Source organism: Leucoraja erinacea, chromosome 16 (genome assembly GCF_028641065.1).
Source record: "Leucoraja erinacea ecotype New England chromosome 16, Leri_hhj_1, whole genome shotgun sequence".
Classification (NCBI taxonomy): Eukaryota; Metazoa; Chordata; class Chondrichthyes; order Rajiformes; family Rajidae; genus Leucoraja; species Leucoraja erinaceus.
The window spans coordinates 12,591,969-12,607,767 of NC_073392.1; the positions used below are offsets into that span (position 1 = coordinate 12,591,969).

Here is a 15,799-nt window from a genome sequence, read left to right on the forward strand (position 1 = left end):
GTTGAAGAAGGGTCCCGATCCCTAGCGTCACCTGTCCATGTTATTCAGGGATGCTATCTGACCTGCTGAGCTAATCCAGTGTCATTCTTTACAAAGCAACTCAGGGTGGTTAAACAATCATTAAATGAATCTTAAGTGTCATTAATGCTACAACGTGGGAAATACAACAAGCAATTTGGTTTCACAACATTCTCCAATGCACAGTCGTCTGATAATGATTCGATGATGGGGCCTATCATACTCTGTCCCAGAACCAGTGGTTCCCAGCTCTGGGGGTACATTGTTTATTCCAATGTGACCCCGCCTGCCAACAAAGTTTCCAGCTGAGAGCCCAGCTCCTGGTACATTGGCATGGCTGAGAATGGTGCAGAGGTTGTCTCACTTAAATCCATTGGCTGCGCTCACATGATGGCTTTGGAAACCAGTTATGCTCTACCAACGTCCATCGCCACAAAACCTCTCCTTCACCATCCATCAAACTTGCACGGTTACAGAGTCACAGAATGATATAACATAGAAGAATCTCTTTGGCCCAACAAGTCCACAAATCTACACCAATAAATCCAGTGTAGGAAAGAAATGTAAATGCTGGTTTACACCGAAGATAGACACAAAACCTTGGAGTAACTTAGTGGGTCAGGCAGCATCACGAGAGAAAAGGAATAGGCGATGTTTTGGGTCAAGACCCTTCTTTGGACACTGAATGGATCGAGACCTTTCTTCAGACTCAAGAAGGGTCTCTACCCAAAAACTCTACCCTTTTTTCAGAGATGCTGCCTGATCCACTGAGTTACTGCAGCCTTTTTTGTCTATCTGCATTGCCCCTGCTTCTTTATTCTCCCCACATTCTCATCAAATCCCCTAACATTTAACACTCACATGCACAAGGGGGGATTTACAGTGACCATGTAGCCAAACTGAGAAGACAGAGTAGCTCAGTGGATCAGGCAGCATCTCAGGACAACATGGATAAGTGACATTTCGGGAAAGGAATCTTTCCTCAGGCTGAAGGGTCCCGATCCAAAACGTCACCTATCCAATTTCTCCTGGGATGCTGGCTGACCCACGGAATTACTCCAGCACTCTGTGCTTTCTTTTGTAAAACAGCATCTACAGTTCTTGGTTTCTACAATGAACCAATCAAACTGGGTCCAGATTAAGCCTAAGTCTCTGGTATTGTGAGGCAGCAGCTCTACATGCTGTGCCCCTGCACCACTCTGAACACCTATAATTGTCACAGTCTGGTGCACATAGCTCCTGTTAATATGAAAAGTATTTAATCGTTTTTACATTTAATGCACTAAACTGCCCACCCACTGATAAAATTAATTAAATTGAAAATAACTTTGATAACTAAAACAAACTCCAGTTACTTTCTCCCAACAGCTGGATGCACTTGTTCATTTGAACAGAATCAGGTGAACATGTTAGGGTTATGGTTTTCTGTGTTTAGAGGGTCAATTAACGAAAATCATAGCAGATTGTATTGCTCCTGCGTCTCAGCACGGAGATAACTGGGGCAGGGCAGATGATGCTCACGTCAATGGTAGAGCTACAAACCAGGATAATGAAGGGACTGACAATTAAAACCAGCAGATGCTGAAAATCTGAAATAAAAACAGAATATCCTGAAAATACCCAACGTCAGACAGCATCGGGAAAGAGAGACAGAGTTTATATTTCAAATCAAAGGCCATTCATCAAAACTAGGAATTTTAGAAAGCAGGTTATTTTTAAGTTGCAGATGGCCAACTGAGGAAATATGGATATGATAGTGGAAATATCTGCAATAGGGAGAGGGCATGGTTACCATGGTGATATACATTTTATGAAACTATCCTGCTAATTGATTAAGAAAACTGGTACTGTACATGTAAAGCTGTAAAATGCATCCCTTGCTTTTAATTCACATGAAATGTTCAGAAAATTGCTTTAACCTTGTTTGATAGTAGTAACATCTATTTCATATATAGATATTATGTTCAGAGAAAACAGTTAATATTTGAGATGGAGAATCTTACAGCATAATTGTCCAGTTCTGATTCGAACACAGAAATTGTGTTAAGTGAAGATGTTGAATTTGATTATGCGTCCTAAAAGTGCAATATGCCAGATGAGTTGTTCTTCCTCAAGTCTATGTTGGGACTCATAATGCTGGTGGCTGTATACATATATACTCATAGTGTGAGGGAATTGGGGAATTCAGGTGACCTGAAACTCAAGATCAGCCTGTGGACTGAATGAAAAGCTTCGCATCGTGTTCCTCCAATCTGTATTCGGTTTCTCACTGTAAGAGGGCATTGCATTAGCTGCCAGAAAAAGTATTGCAGGCAGCTAAAATTACAATGGTTAAATGCTGTTTCAACACGTACATGGATAAGAAAGGTTAGAGGGATATGGGCAAAAAAAAACTTGCCAAATGGGATTAGGTCACGTAAGCACCTTGGCCGTTGTAGATGAGGTGGGTCAGGAAAGGCTGTTACTGTGTTGTATAATTCTCTAAATCCAAATGCATGCTGCAGAAAGTAGGTTAGTACAGATTTTCATGACATGATGGATTAGACTCCATCATCACCAGTACAATTTCAGAGGTATTAGATAGTCTCTGAAAATCAGCATAATGTTTCTCTGGAAAGGCAAACTGCCACATGTTATGAGTTTATTGCTACAAAGGTACAACAATTTGTCTAATAATACTGTCAGATGAGATTTATTTATTATGGGCAAATTCAGATTTTTTCACTTTAAACCTGTCACATTTTGTTTCACCAGAGATATATCTGGAGTCAAGATTGAAGAAATGGAGAACATAATAAGGTGGGAACAAAACAGAAAACAAGAGAATTGAAGCAATATGTGATTACTTTCATGCGCAAAGAATGGCAAGTGATTTTCTATGGGAATCAACAAATTAAGTATTACTGGTCATAATTAAAACAAAGGATTTACAGTGAGAAACCGTGTGCAAAATAGTTATTCACTGGTGAAACTAAGTAAGGATATTTCAGTTTATTGTCACGTGGACCAAGGTAGAGTGAAAAGCTTTTATTGCGGGCTAACCAGTCAGCTTAAAGACAATACATGATTACAATCGAGCCATTTACAGTGGAAAGATACATGGGAATAACGTTTAGTTTAGAGATACAGCACGGAAACACAGAGTCCCTACCGACCAGCGACCCCCGCACATTAACACTACCCTACACACACTAGAGACAATTTACATTAATACTGAGCCAATTAACCTAGAAACCTGTACGTCTTTGGTGTGTGGGAGGAAGCCGAAGATCTTGGAGAAAACCCATGTGGTAACGGGGAGAATGTACAAACTCCATACAGACAGCACCCGTAGTCGAGATCGAACCAGCGACTCTGGCTAAGGCAGCAACTCTACCGCTGTGCCACCAAGCCACCATCCTAGTTGCGGTAGGATGATTCAATTGTCTGATAACAGCTGGGAAGAAACTCTCCCAGAATCTGGAGGTGTGCGTTTTCACACTTCTATACATTTTGCCCGATGGGAGAGGGAAGAAGAGGGTGTAGCCAAGATGCGACTCATTCTTGATTATGCTGTATTGGAATGTGTTGTTAATACTGAGGAAATTGGCAACAAAATACAAAACTATTTTAATTTGTTTAAGAAGGAACTGCAGATGCTGGAAAATCGAAGGTAGACAAAAATGCTGGAGAAACTCAGCGGGTGCAGCAGCATCTATGGAGCGAAGGTAGTAGGCAACGTTTCAGGTCGAAACCCTTCTTCAGATTTTTATTAAGATGTTGTATTACATACAAGTACATACATACAAGGTGGTGCTTTTGTAGTGATACAATAAATTTATTTAAGCTGAGGGAGACAATACATCAAGCTGAACAGAATGGATCTACTATATCTGGAAAAGGGGATGACGTTTTTTGATGCAATTTATTTAAATTATGAGGCGACTTAGTTGGCAGAACTATAGAAAATGGTTTTGCTTGCAGAAAACTATGGAAACATAAATACACAAATGCCAGATAGTTAATCCGTTTTTCAAAAAATTCAGAGAGGCTCTATCTACTGTGTGTGTGCGTGTGCTGTGTGTGTGTGTGTCTGTGCGTGTGTGTGTGTGTCTGTGTCTGTATGTGTGCGTGCCTGTGTGTGGTGCCTGTGTGTGCGTGCCTGTGTGTGCGTGCCTGTGTGTGCGTGCCTGTGTGTGCGTGCCTGTGTGTGTTCTCCTTCCACTCCGACAGTGGCCTTTTTTTTAGGAGACTGCTGGCAAGTTGACAGTCAAATTGCCTAAGTGGGAAAGGCCCATAAGGAACTATATTCTGCACCTGTATTTTTCCATTTGCTCTATCTATTTTACTTGAGTTTGAACTGATTCGTCTCTACATATGGTATATTTGAGCAGCTTGGATGGCATGCAAAACAAAGCTTTTCACTGTACCTACATGTGACAATAATAAACTTTGGCCATATATTTGCACATGAAATGTTTTGCTGTGTTCCAAGTACTTTCATGCAGATAGCACAAGAGCTTTTTGAATTTGTTCACATTGATTATCTTGCATATCTCTTCCTCAGGTTGAGCATGTTGGAATTACTTATGAATCACAGATATGAGGCTATGTTATTTCTATTTGGTGATTATCGATCCAAGAGTTGATGCTGTACTGAAAAACTAAAACCGAGGCTGTGCTTATTTTTGCCTTCACACTGTTTTTATCCTCAATAATTACAGCGACCACACTTTTTATTAAACTGTTCAATAGTAAATTGAAGAAACATTTAAAATGCTTACTTAGTAACCAGATCTATGAGGGTCTAAATGCTTAAAAAAAAAACAAAGAGCCAAATATAATGCTATCGCTTGATCTTTAGCTGCCTTGACATTAGGCATTACACATTCTGTTTCAGTCACCGCATTAACAAAATGGCTGAGATGGATTGGAGAGGACTTCAGCAAATAACAGCAAAGACTGCACTGGGTATTAAATTGGGGATTTCAATGATAGCCCATCGAATATCAGCTATGTTACATCATTATCCAAAGTTAATGCATCCTTCAAAGGATGATCTAAAGCAGGAGTTAAAAATGTGCATTTAGGGAGTCCTACATGAAGAAACATCAATGACCTGAAAATTAAGCATCATAAAATATTAATTCACTCAATCTTAACAAATCATTTTATGGACAGATCCTTTCGCTTATGAATAAAGTGATAATTTGACTATTGGAGAAAGTGGGCTAAGGTTATCATTCCATTCCCCAACTGATCAGAAATGGCAGATCAATGATTTATTTATTGTAAATATGGTTTCATAAAAGAGAAAATCTGCATATTTAATAGATACTCTGCATTTAATATTAGAAAGAATCTGAAGGGTACTCCGTGATTTTTGTTTTAAATAGGGCACAAGAGCAGTAAAATATCTTAAAACATGCATGTTTTAGTTTGCTGCAGTTCGGCGAAAGAAACATTTGAATATCTCTTGTCGAAGAGTCATTATAATAAAAGAACCACTATACGCATATATTTATGTGTGACTATAAGCTAAATATGCAATTTGGATTTTCCCCTAGGTTGTTTTTAATGGTGTAAGCCAAATGTGTGCTCTACATGAAGCCAACATATGGCTGCGCTGATTTGTTTGCAGAGTAAAACCAAACTAGGGTAAATTGAAAAAAACCAAAACTGCTTGATGGCTCCAAGACTGAACTGAGCAAACAAAAGAAATCATATAGAAACAAGGAAACACAGATGCTGGTTTACAAAAACCTGACATTCTGAAGAAGGGTCCCAACCCGAAACATCACCCATCCATGTTCTCCAGAGATGCCGTCTGATTAGTTACTCCAGCACTTTGTGTTTTTATAATAAACTATATGTTGGGGACCCATAGCCTGAATTCTCTATTAACCATTAAAACTATAATTGACACCAAACTCAAAGATTCTGCCTACATTTATGGCTCAAAAATAAATCCAAGCCTTGAATAAGAACAATTTAACAGGGATTCATTTTTATGTTCATACTGATGCTGACATTGATTAATACTGCAGTTAATTAATGTTTCTCAGTTCAAACATTTATTGAACCCAAGCCGAACAAAGTATCATAATGCATTGGACAATTGAGTAGAAGTAAATGCTTGCAAGAGTAGTGCAACAATTGTAAAGAATGGAAACACATTTGGTAGCCAGAAAACATTTAGATTGTTATCAGTGATACATAGCTGGAAAATTGCACCAATATGTTAAATACTCATCACCGAAAGCAAAATAAAGTCTCACTTTCAAGGATGACACACTAAATAACGTGCTAAATAACCTTCAGTGAAATTGAACACTATGGTCATATTGTCTTTACTGGATATAGAGAGGTAGGAGGGTGAGGCACGGACAGATGTCCAAGTCGAAGTCCAAAATATTAAACGGCTCACAAGATGTTCAGACGTCAGGTGATTATCAGAACTGCAATAAAGCTTTTCAATAACTTTGCTCAGGCAAAATGATGCACAACAATGAAAGAGTACTGTGCCTAAACAAAAATAAGAGACCAAAGATGGAAGTGGAGGTACATCTGATCAAATGGGTGAAGAACACATGCTGGCTTGCTACACCAATACAATATGGCCTCCAAGTATCTTATTCTTTCTTTCTGTGGAAAATACCATTTTCATAATTGTCCATTTTAATTTTGCATTGCTTGCCGATGTTTGCAACTAAACAGTATTTATGCATGTATTTACAAATAATGCAAATAAGATTACAATTCAGAACGAGGAATATTTGATAATATAATGGTAAGAATATATAGTTATTTCACTCAAACTGGAGGATACATAATTTAAATGATTTTTAACATCAATTATCCATTCTATTTCAGCCAGTAGCATAGAATTCTACTACTTGTCAAAATGTTAAAGCTCACATCCAGTTGTCTGGGCATTAAAACATGTAATGACTTTTAGAAAGATTACTGCTGCAAGGAGGGTCTTATTTTTTAATGATTATTTGATAAATGGACACAGCCAATGCATTCAGCAGTTTCCTTATGTTCCCCGAAGCCCTGTTGGACCTTTGTGAGCCATGCTATATAATATTACCTTGAAATGAATAAGTCAGTTTGATTTGTGGACTTATAAAAACTGAAATAAAAAGAAATATTCACTGCATAAAAGTTCAACCATTAACAAGCAAAAGATAAGCTGCAAGGAGCACATTTTTAATTCAAAAGGAAGCCAGATAATGGAAGATGATGGGTACTGGATATTTCTGTCCCAATAGCTTATTCCTTAATCCCAAAGGGCCATGGAGTCTGAATCAGATAGTTTATTCAGAACAGAATCAGACAGATTATTGATCAAGAAGGAGTCAAGCATTTTGGGGAACCATGGGGATTGTAATGTCTTCCGTATGACCTTGTTGTGACTAGTACAATGAATACATGTCCGACATCTTGTAGGAAATGTTTAATCTGCATTCCACTGAAACTTCCAGAAGGTCACTTGATCTCAATCACGAGGCACAGGTACATTTATCAACTTCTGCTTTTGGCCTCAAGGGGCACTGGCATTTACATTACATATTACATATACATCACATCTCCCCCTTCACTTTAATTACATCACATCTCCCCCTAATATCCACATAAGGATTTACACTAGACTCAATTAAGAGTGCTGCTGTTTTTCACTTTAACTTCAAACTCTAGAAACTCTAACAAAGGGCCTGTCTCGTTGCCTGTTGCTGCGACTGGGAGACTGGCTCCTGCCTCTCGCTGCATCTCGGCCCATCGTGTCTTCTGGGAGACTATTTCTGGCTTCTTGGAGACTAGCTCTAGAAATATGTGAGAGAGTCAGGGGTCGATTGGTGATCATTGGTGCAATTGCCCTGACCACTGTTGCTGCTCTTCCCTGTCCAGTCAGCTGTGCCCAACATTATCCAACACATCCATACTGTTGTCAAAGGAGATTCCTGCACTCTCTGCCTATTCCCTTTCCTGGTGGTCACCCATCTACTTTCTCCCTGTACTCTAGACACGACCACCTCACAGCAACTCCTGTTTCTGACATCTTGGAGTCATGATCCCAAGGTCACCCCATTGTTGTTCCAATTCATTAACAAGCTCTGTAAAGAGAAACAGCTAGATGCACCTCACACAGGTGTAGTGCTCAGGTACACTTAAAGTCTCCCTGACCTCCCACATCCTGAAGGAGGATCATAACACTGCCCTAACGACCAACACTACTGCACTAGACGAAGAAAGATTTACTAAAGAAAAATAAATAAACACTCAGCATGCCTTATCTCAACATCAAAGTTCAACACTCTTCATCAAAGCCTCCCAAGCTAAAACCTCAGTTCTTACCCCCCACAAAATACTTGCATGTCAACACAGTCTCACTGCCAACAGGTTGTCTTCTTCTTCTTCTTCTTTGGAGTTTTACGGCAGCCGACATCCGCAATGTTGCATTGCTGCCACCTTCTGGCTTCATTCCACAGTACTCATGTCTTTATATTAGATCCTTTTTATAAGCCCAGAGGCCCTCAAGAAATCAAACAACAACTTTATTCCTTTTCCTTTCCCTCCACACTCTAGAATGTTCTTTACTGATATTTCTGTCAATCCAAGTTTCCTCATTTCAATGATCATAAATCCTCTTTCTGTGTCATATCTCCTACATGCAACTAGGGCATGCTGAACTGTTTCTGGTTGATGGCATTCCTCACACAGCCCAGTAGGGTGTTTTCCCAATATTTTTAATGTGCTGTTCAGGTGAGTGTGTCCTATCCTCAATCTTGTTAATACTACCTGTTCCCTCCTGTCCCCCCCCCCTCTTCTATTCTTGCTGTAATGCCCACTCTGTTTTGTAGCGAATAGAGGTGTCTCCCCTTTGTCTCCTGTTCCCAGTATTGTTGCCATTCCTGATTTATTTTCTTCCACACAATGTGTTTTCCTTCAGATTTGGATAGTTGTAAGTTTACCTCTATGTTTCTTTTTTTTACAGCCTCCTTTGCCAATTTATCCACCTTTTCATTCCCTAGAACACCAATGTGTGCTGGGACGCACAACAAAGTCACGTCACTGCCCCTCCTTGTCACTTGGCTTAATAGTAACAGGATTTCATAAACTAAGTCAGGCCGCCTATGGGATGCACCAGACCCGATACTCTGGATTGCAGATAATGAGTCGCTACAGATTACTACTTTACATGGTTGCACCTGTTCCATCCACCAAACTGCCATCAAAATAGTGTACCGTTCCACTGTATATACTGTCAAATAGTTGTTTACCAACAGGTTGTTCTGCTAGTGCCTGCCTTTATATATCCACTGGGAGCAGTCAATCTGGTTTGCTAACTGCTTTCAGTTGACAATGACCTCGTTATCTGTGCCTCTTTTAAATGTCCTGTTCACCTGCTCCTGGTTGCAGCTGCTCTACTGACACTGACCTCGTTAACTCTCAAACCCGCTACAGAACCCTAATTCCACCTTGGCAAAGAGCTGCATGAACATCTTGCACGACCATGGATTTGTTTTCTCCTTGTGTTTTTTTTCTAATCATGCGCTAACGTCTCGCAGAATTTTACGTGCAATTTTATGGAAATTTTATGTGTAACATTTGTGTGATTTTATGAGCCCACGGCCCTGTGATGCTGCTGCAAGTAAGATATTCATTGTGCCTGAAGCTCACCGTAGTTGTACATATGACAATGAACATGACCCGACTTGATTTTCCACAGTGCCCATGGATGCACTCAATCAACACCAGGGATTATCTACCTTTATACATTTAAAGACTTCCTACACTTTCTCTTCTCCAACGTGGACTACATCACTATTCACTCTCCCCGAGTTCCCAAGCATCCATGCCTTTTTCCATCGCAAATGCAGCTGAAAAATATTAATTTAATACCTTGCCCATCTCCTATAGCTTCACACATGGATGGCCTTATTGATCTTAAAGGGGCCCAATTTGCTCCTGAGTTACTCTTTTCCCCTTAATCTACTAAAATCTCTTTAGATTCTCCTTTACCTTATCTATCAAAATGATCTCATGTCTCCTTTTTGCCCTCCCTCTTTCTTCCTTATTTATGGTACAATCATTTTGAATTGGCTATTAATATCCACCTCTCTCATATAATTCTTGAGCCAATATAAAATTAACTTTGATAATTCTTGATACCAGCCATGTGTATCATCATTCAAAACATAGAACAGTACATAATCCATATTCTTCCATTCCCTACATATCCATTTACCTATCCAAAAGTATTTTAAATGCTATTATCGTATCCACCTCCAACACCACTCTCTGCAGCACATTCCAGGCATTCACAAAAGAACCTTGCCTGCACAGCACACCTTAAATCTAAGCCCTCCACTCTTTGATATTTCCATCCTGGAACAAAGGTTCTGACCATCCTCCAAATCTATGCCTTTCATAACCAGTAAAAAAATCCAAGTCTGTCCAACCTCTCCCTGTAGCTAATACCAGCTAATCCAGGCATCATTCTGGTAAACCTCCTCTTCACCCTTGCTCCACATCCTTCCTGCATTTGAGCTGCCAGAACTGCACGCAGTACTCCAAATGCAGCCTAATCAAAGTCAGATTAAGATTTGTGTATCTATGCACGGTCAAATCTTTGTTTTAAATTGTAACACACTGTCGTACTGTAATTTCTGGAGCGAGATGTACCAATTTACTTCACAGGGTACAATGCACCATTGCTGAAGCAGAAACACTTTTACTGGACCTGTTTCACCTTGTCAGAACTTAGACAAAGGTGCAGCGTTGAGGTAGTGAATTATTCTGTGTTCTGTCTTATTTTAATTAGGGAACCAAAGATGGCACTTCCATATAAATATTACTGCCATTACAAATTACAAAAATCATTGGCGATGTCTCCTTCATATGTGGAGAAATATTGTTGAAGAAAAGCTGCTGACCCTGTAATCACATTAATGTCGGTGGAAGCAGATCCGAGTGTCGTTAGGTGACTATAATTGTCAGGAGAAATAACGACATTTTTGGAGAATGGGCAGAAACCATAATTGATCCAATTTTAGTTGTCGCTGGTCCCTTTTCATGTTTACAGCCAGAGACAGTTTCCACTTAATAAATTTACACTTCACTCCCTGATATAGCACCAACACAGTTACTGGATTAAAAAAACCTTTGCACAGTTTGCTTCCTTTAATTTATTTGTTGACAACATGTCGATATCTTTGGCAATGTCAGCATCTGTTGTCCATCCCTAACTGCCCCTGTATAGTGGTGGAAGTTAAAAGTCAATGATATTGTGTCTGGCGCTAAGGATGTCTGATTTCCTTCCCTGAAGAACATTAGTAAATTAAATAGGTTTTTAACAACAGCCCAGTGGTTTCAAACTTACTTGCGGCAAGCTTTATTTCCCTCAAATTCAAAACAATGTTGGAAACCCAAAACATTCACAAATATCAGGTAAACTCAGCAATTTATTTACTAAGGATATGGATATGTGGACCAAGGAGTCATGGAGCGAGTGTCCATGTAGAATGCAGGCGGGGGAGGAGAGGAAGATATGGCTGGTGGTGCCATCCTGTTGCAGTCTGTTATTCAAATAATTCCAGCACTAAAAAGTCAGAGCTGGGTTTTCGTACTTTTTTAATCTAAATGCAATGACAGATTTCCCATTGAGACTATCTTAAGAGGTCACGATATGCATAGGAAGTGAAAATTACGATGTGCAAGCAATAGAAGATCACAGCATTGGAAATAGTCAACGCTATATAAATAGACCTGCTTTTGAGGCAGGACTAGTAGATGGATAAGAGTGTAGGAAGGAACTGCAGATGCTGGTTTACACCGAAGATAGACACAAAAATCTGGAGTAACTCAGCGGGTCAAACAGTATCACTGGAGAAAAGGAATAGGTGATGTTTCGGTTCTAGACCCTTCTTCAGACTGAGAGTCAGGGGAAAGGGAAACGAGAGACATAGACGGTGATATAGAGAGATATAGAATAAATTAATAAAAGATTGTGGTATACCCAATGGTATAAATATTCATTTCTCTAATATAGACACAAAATGCTGGAGTAACTCAGGCAGTATCTCTGGAGAGAAGGAATGGGTGAAATTTCGGGTCGAGACACATCGGGTCTGAAGAAGGGTCTCGACAAGAAACATCACCTATTCTTTCTCTCCAGAGATGCTGCCTGTCCCACTGAGTTACTCCAGCATTTTGTGTCAATCTACGATTTAAACCAGCATTCTTTCCTACCTATTCATTTATTTAATGTTAAGTAACCCTTGCATCCCCTCTCTCTCCACCCAAGTCATTGTACTAAAGTTGTCTTGTTAAGTCTCATTGTCTGAAACTCATTTTCATCTAGCCCACAGCTAACAATGGCCTGTTTCCTTTAGCATCGTTACTTTTTTGCATATCCTTCATTAATTTGTTCTGTACCTCTCTACATCACCGTCTATATCTCTAGTTTCCTTTTCCCTTGACTGTATAATACTCAAATGTTCTGTTTTGATATGTACATTTGGAAAAAAATGAGCTTGGATTTGGCAACATCATCTGTACCCATTTTTTGATGGCTCGATAAAATTTAAGAAAAAAAAGAAGAAAGACCAACCTTTGCTGCATAAAGACTTCTCGACGAAATCATATCAGACTCGTCTCTGGCTCCACAAAGTGTAAATGGTAATTGGGTTGTACATCTTTGGACAAACAGGGACTTTATGTATGAGCAATGTTCATACATAAAGAGCAACAGGCCCTTCAGCCCACTGAGTCCGCGCTGCCCAGCGATCACTCTGCACACTAGCACCATCCTACACACTAGGGACAATTTACAATTCTTACCGAAGCCGATTAACCTACAAACCTGTACATCTTTGGAGGGTGGGAGGAAACCGGATCACCCAAAGAAAACCACGTAGTCAGAGGGAGAACATGCAAACTCCATACAGACAGCACCAGCAGTCAGATTCAAACCTTGGTCTCTGGCATTGCAAGACACTAACTCTATCACTGCGCCACCGTGTTGCCCTGGAAATGTTAGTTTGGGCTGAGCCAATGTTCCTGTTTGAATAATGCACCTTCCACGTGCACCTGAACAGGCAGTATTGCAATGAAGCCTCAGCCCAAAGCACAGTATAATGATCAGTGACTTTGAGGGAGGATTGCCGCCGCTCAACATAAATAGAATTTAAATTTGAAAATCGTCCTGCAACATAACACACACAAAACATAATCAGTTTCTATCCCCTCTTATTAGATTGCCATCATTCTGTTAACTCAGTGAGCCACTAGTTTTCACAGCGGGATTAAATGAATTCTACATAACGCTGCTATTGGCATTTGTCCATTCCAGGAATCCTGTCTAGATTCTTTGAAGTGATGAATCAGATCAATTCAATGGCTAAATTAATGCTGCAGGAACAAATCAAAAATGTAATCGCTTCTCTGTACAACAAAACACAAACATGTTGACAAAACACAAACATTTTAAGTGAACAGAGGGAGTGCAACTCGATCTCAAGTAACTGCATGATTTCTGGCTCCATTGTGTATATTTTCTCAGCATCTCAGCGATATTATGATGCATTAATACCCAGTGACAAATGTCTAGCAGTGATGTGGGAAGTTTTGGAGTTTAAAGGGAGTTTAGAGGCAGGGTATGACATTCTCTGCAATAACACAAGGCTGAAGCTCATGTTGTTGTAAAGTCACATCATGTCAAGAGGTCATAAGTGATAGGAGCAGATTAAGACCATTCGGCCCATCAAGTCTACTCCGCCATTCAATCATGGCTGATCTATATCTCCTTCCTAACACCATTCTCCTGCCTTCTCCCCATAACCCCTGACACCTGTACTAATCAAGAATCTATCTATCCCTGCCTTATATCCATAATAACAAATGCCAGAGTAACTCAGCGGGACAGGCAGCATCTCTGGAGAGAAGGATTGGGTGACATTTCAAGTCAAGACCCTTCTTCAGACTGATGTTAGGGGAGTGGGCGGGACAGAGATAGAATGTAGTCAGAGACAGTGAGATTGGTCGGAGAACTGGGAAGGGGGAGGGGATGGAGAGAGAGGGAAAGCAAGGGCTATATGAAGTTAGAGAAGTCAATGATCATACCGCTGGGGTGTGGGCTACCCAAGCAAAATAAGAGGTGCTGTTCCTCCAATTTGCACTGGGCCTCACTCTGACAATGGAGGAGACACAGGACAGAAATGTCAGATTGGGAATGGGAGGTGGAGTTAAAGTGCTGAGCATGCGGGAGATCTGGAAGGTTAAGGCGGACTGAGCGGAGGTGTTCAGCGAAATGGTCGCTGAGCCTGCGCTTGGTCTCGCCAATGTGCAGGAGTTGACATCAGAGTACAGGAGATTTCCATAACATTCATTGACTTAGCCTCCACAGCCTTCTGTAGCAAATAATTCCACAGATTCACCACCCTCTGACGAAAGAAATTCCTCCCCATCTCCTTCCTAAAAGAACGTCCTTTAATTCTGAGGCTATGACTTCTAGCCGTAGACTCTCCCACTAGTGGAAACATCCTCTCCACATCCACTCTATCCAAATCTTTCACTATCTGGTAAGTTTTTAATAAGGTTCCCCCTCATCCTTCTAAACTCTAGCAATTACAGGCCTAGTGCAGTCAAATGCTCATCACATGTTAACACACTAACTCCTGGGATCATTTTTGTAAGCCTCCTGTGGGCCCTCTCCAGAGCCAGCACATTCATCCTCAGATATAGTGCCCAAAATTGCTCAGAATACTCCAAATGCAGGCTGACCAGTGCCTTATTATGGAGCCTCACTCAGCATTACATCCCTGTTTTTGTATTATAGCCCTCTTGAAATAAATGCTAAGAGTCAAGAGCATGTTGTTGTCCCTTAACATGAAAATGAAATTCGTACTTGCAGTAGCAGCACAACAGGTCTGAAGAAGGGTTTCGGCCCAAAATGTTGCCTATTTATTTCGCTCCATAGATGCTGCCACACCCGCTGAGTTTCTCCAGCACTTTTGTCTACCAGGTATTTTTAAACACAGTCGAAGATTGCTAATACCATTTCCCAGCAAATCTGCATGCTTTTTAAGATTCAACAGCACTATCACTACAATGGAATTTACTATGGAAAGAAACCGCAACCCCAGTGAATAGATTTACAGCACATGGTTTGTGCAATTAAAATAATAAATACAGTGTATTCCAAACTTCAGAAGCAATCAAATGTATTTTTGGGCCAGTTAATATGTACAGTGCCCTCCATAATGTTTGTGACAAAGACCCATCCTTTGTTTATTTGCCTCCGTAGTCAACAATTTGAGATTTGTAATAGAAAAATCACATCGTCAGATTTTATTAAAGGCTATTTTTATACATTTTGGTTTCACCATGTAGAAATTACAGCTGTATACATAGTCCCCCATTTCAGGGCACCATAATGTTTGGGAGACATTGCTTCACAGGCATTTGTGATTGCCCATGTGTGTTTAATTGCCTCCTTAATGCAGATATAATAGAGCTCTCAGCACATAGTGTTTTCTTCAGTCTTTCCATCACCTTTGGAAACTTTTATTGCTGTTTGTCAACATGAGGACCAAAGTTGTGCCAATGAAAGTCAAAGAAGCCATTATGAGTGAGGAACACGAATAAAACTGTTAGAGACATCAGCCAAACCTCAGGCTTACCAAAATCAACTGTTTGGAACATCATTAAGAAGAAAGAGAGCACTGGTGAGCTTACTAATTGCAAAGGGATTGGCAGGCCAAGGAAGACCTCCACAGCTGATGACAGAAGAATTCTC

At 40.2% G+C, this 15,799-nt stretch overlaps 1 protein-coding gene across 1 annotated transcript in view; it reads right to left on the minus strand.

The window, feature by feature from the left end:
- The window catches only part of LOC129704532 (contactin-4-like), a 796,241-nt gene that overhangs the window by 332,140 nt on the left and 448,302 nt on the right, over window positions 1-15,799 (minus strand). The window contains exons 9-10 of the mRNA XM_055647705.1: window positions 3,801-3,813; window positions 687-726 (exon numbers count right to left, since the gene is read on the minus strand). Coding sequence (XP_055503680.1) covers window positions 687-726; window positions 3,801-3,813 — 53 coding nt within the window. The remainder of the gene's footprint in view (window positions 1-686; window positions 727-3,800; window positions 3,814-15,799) is intronic.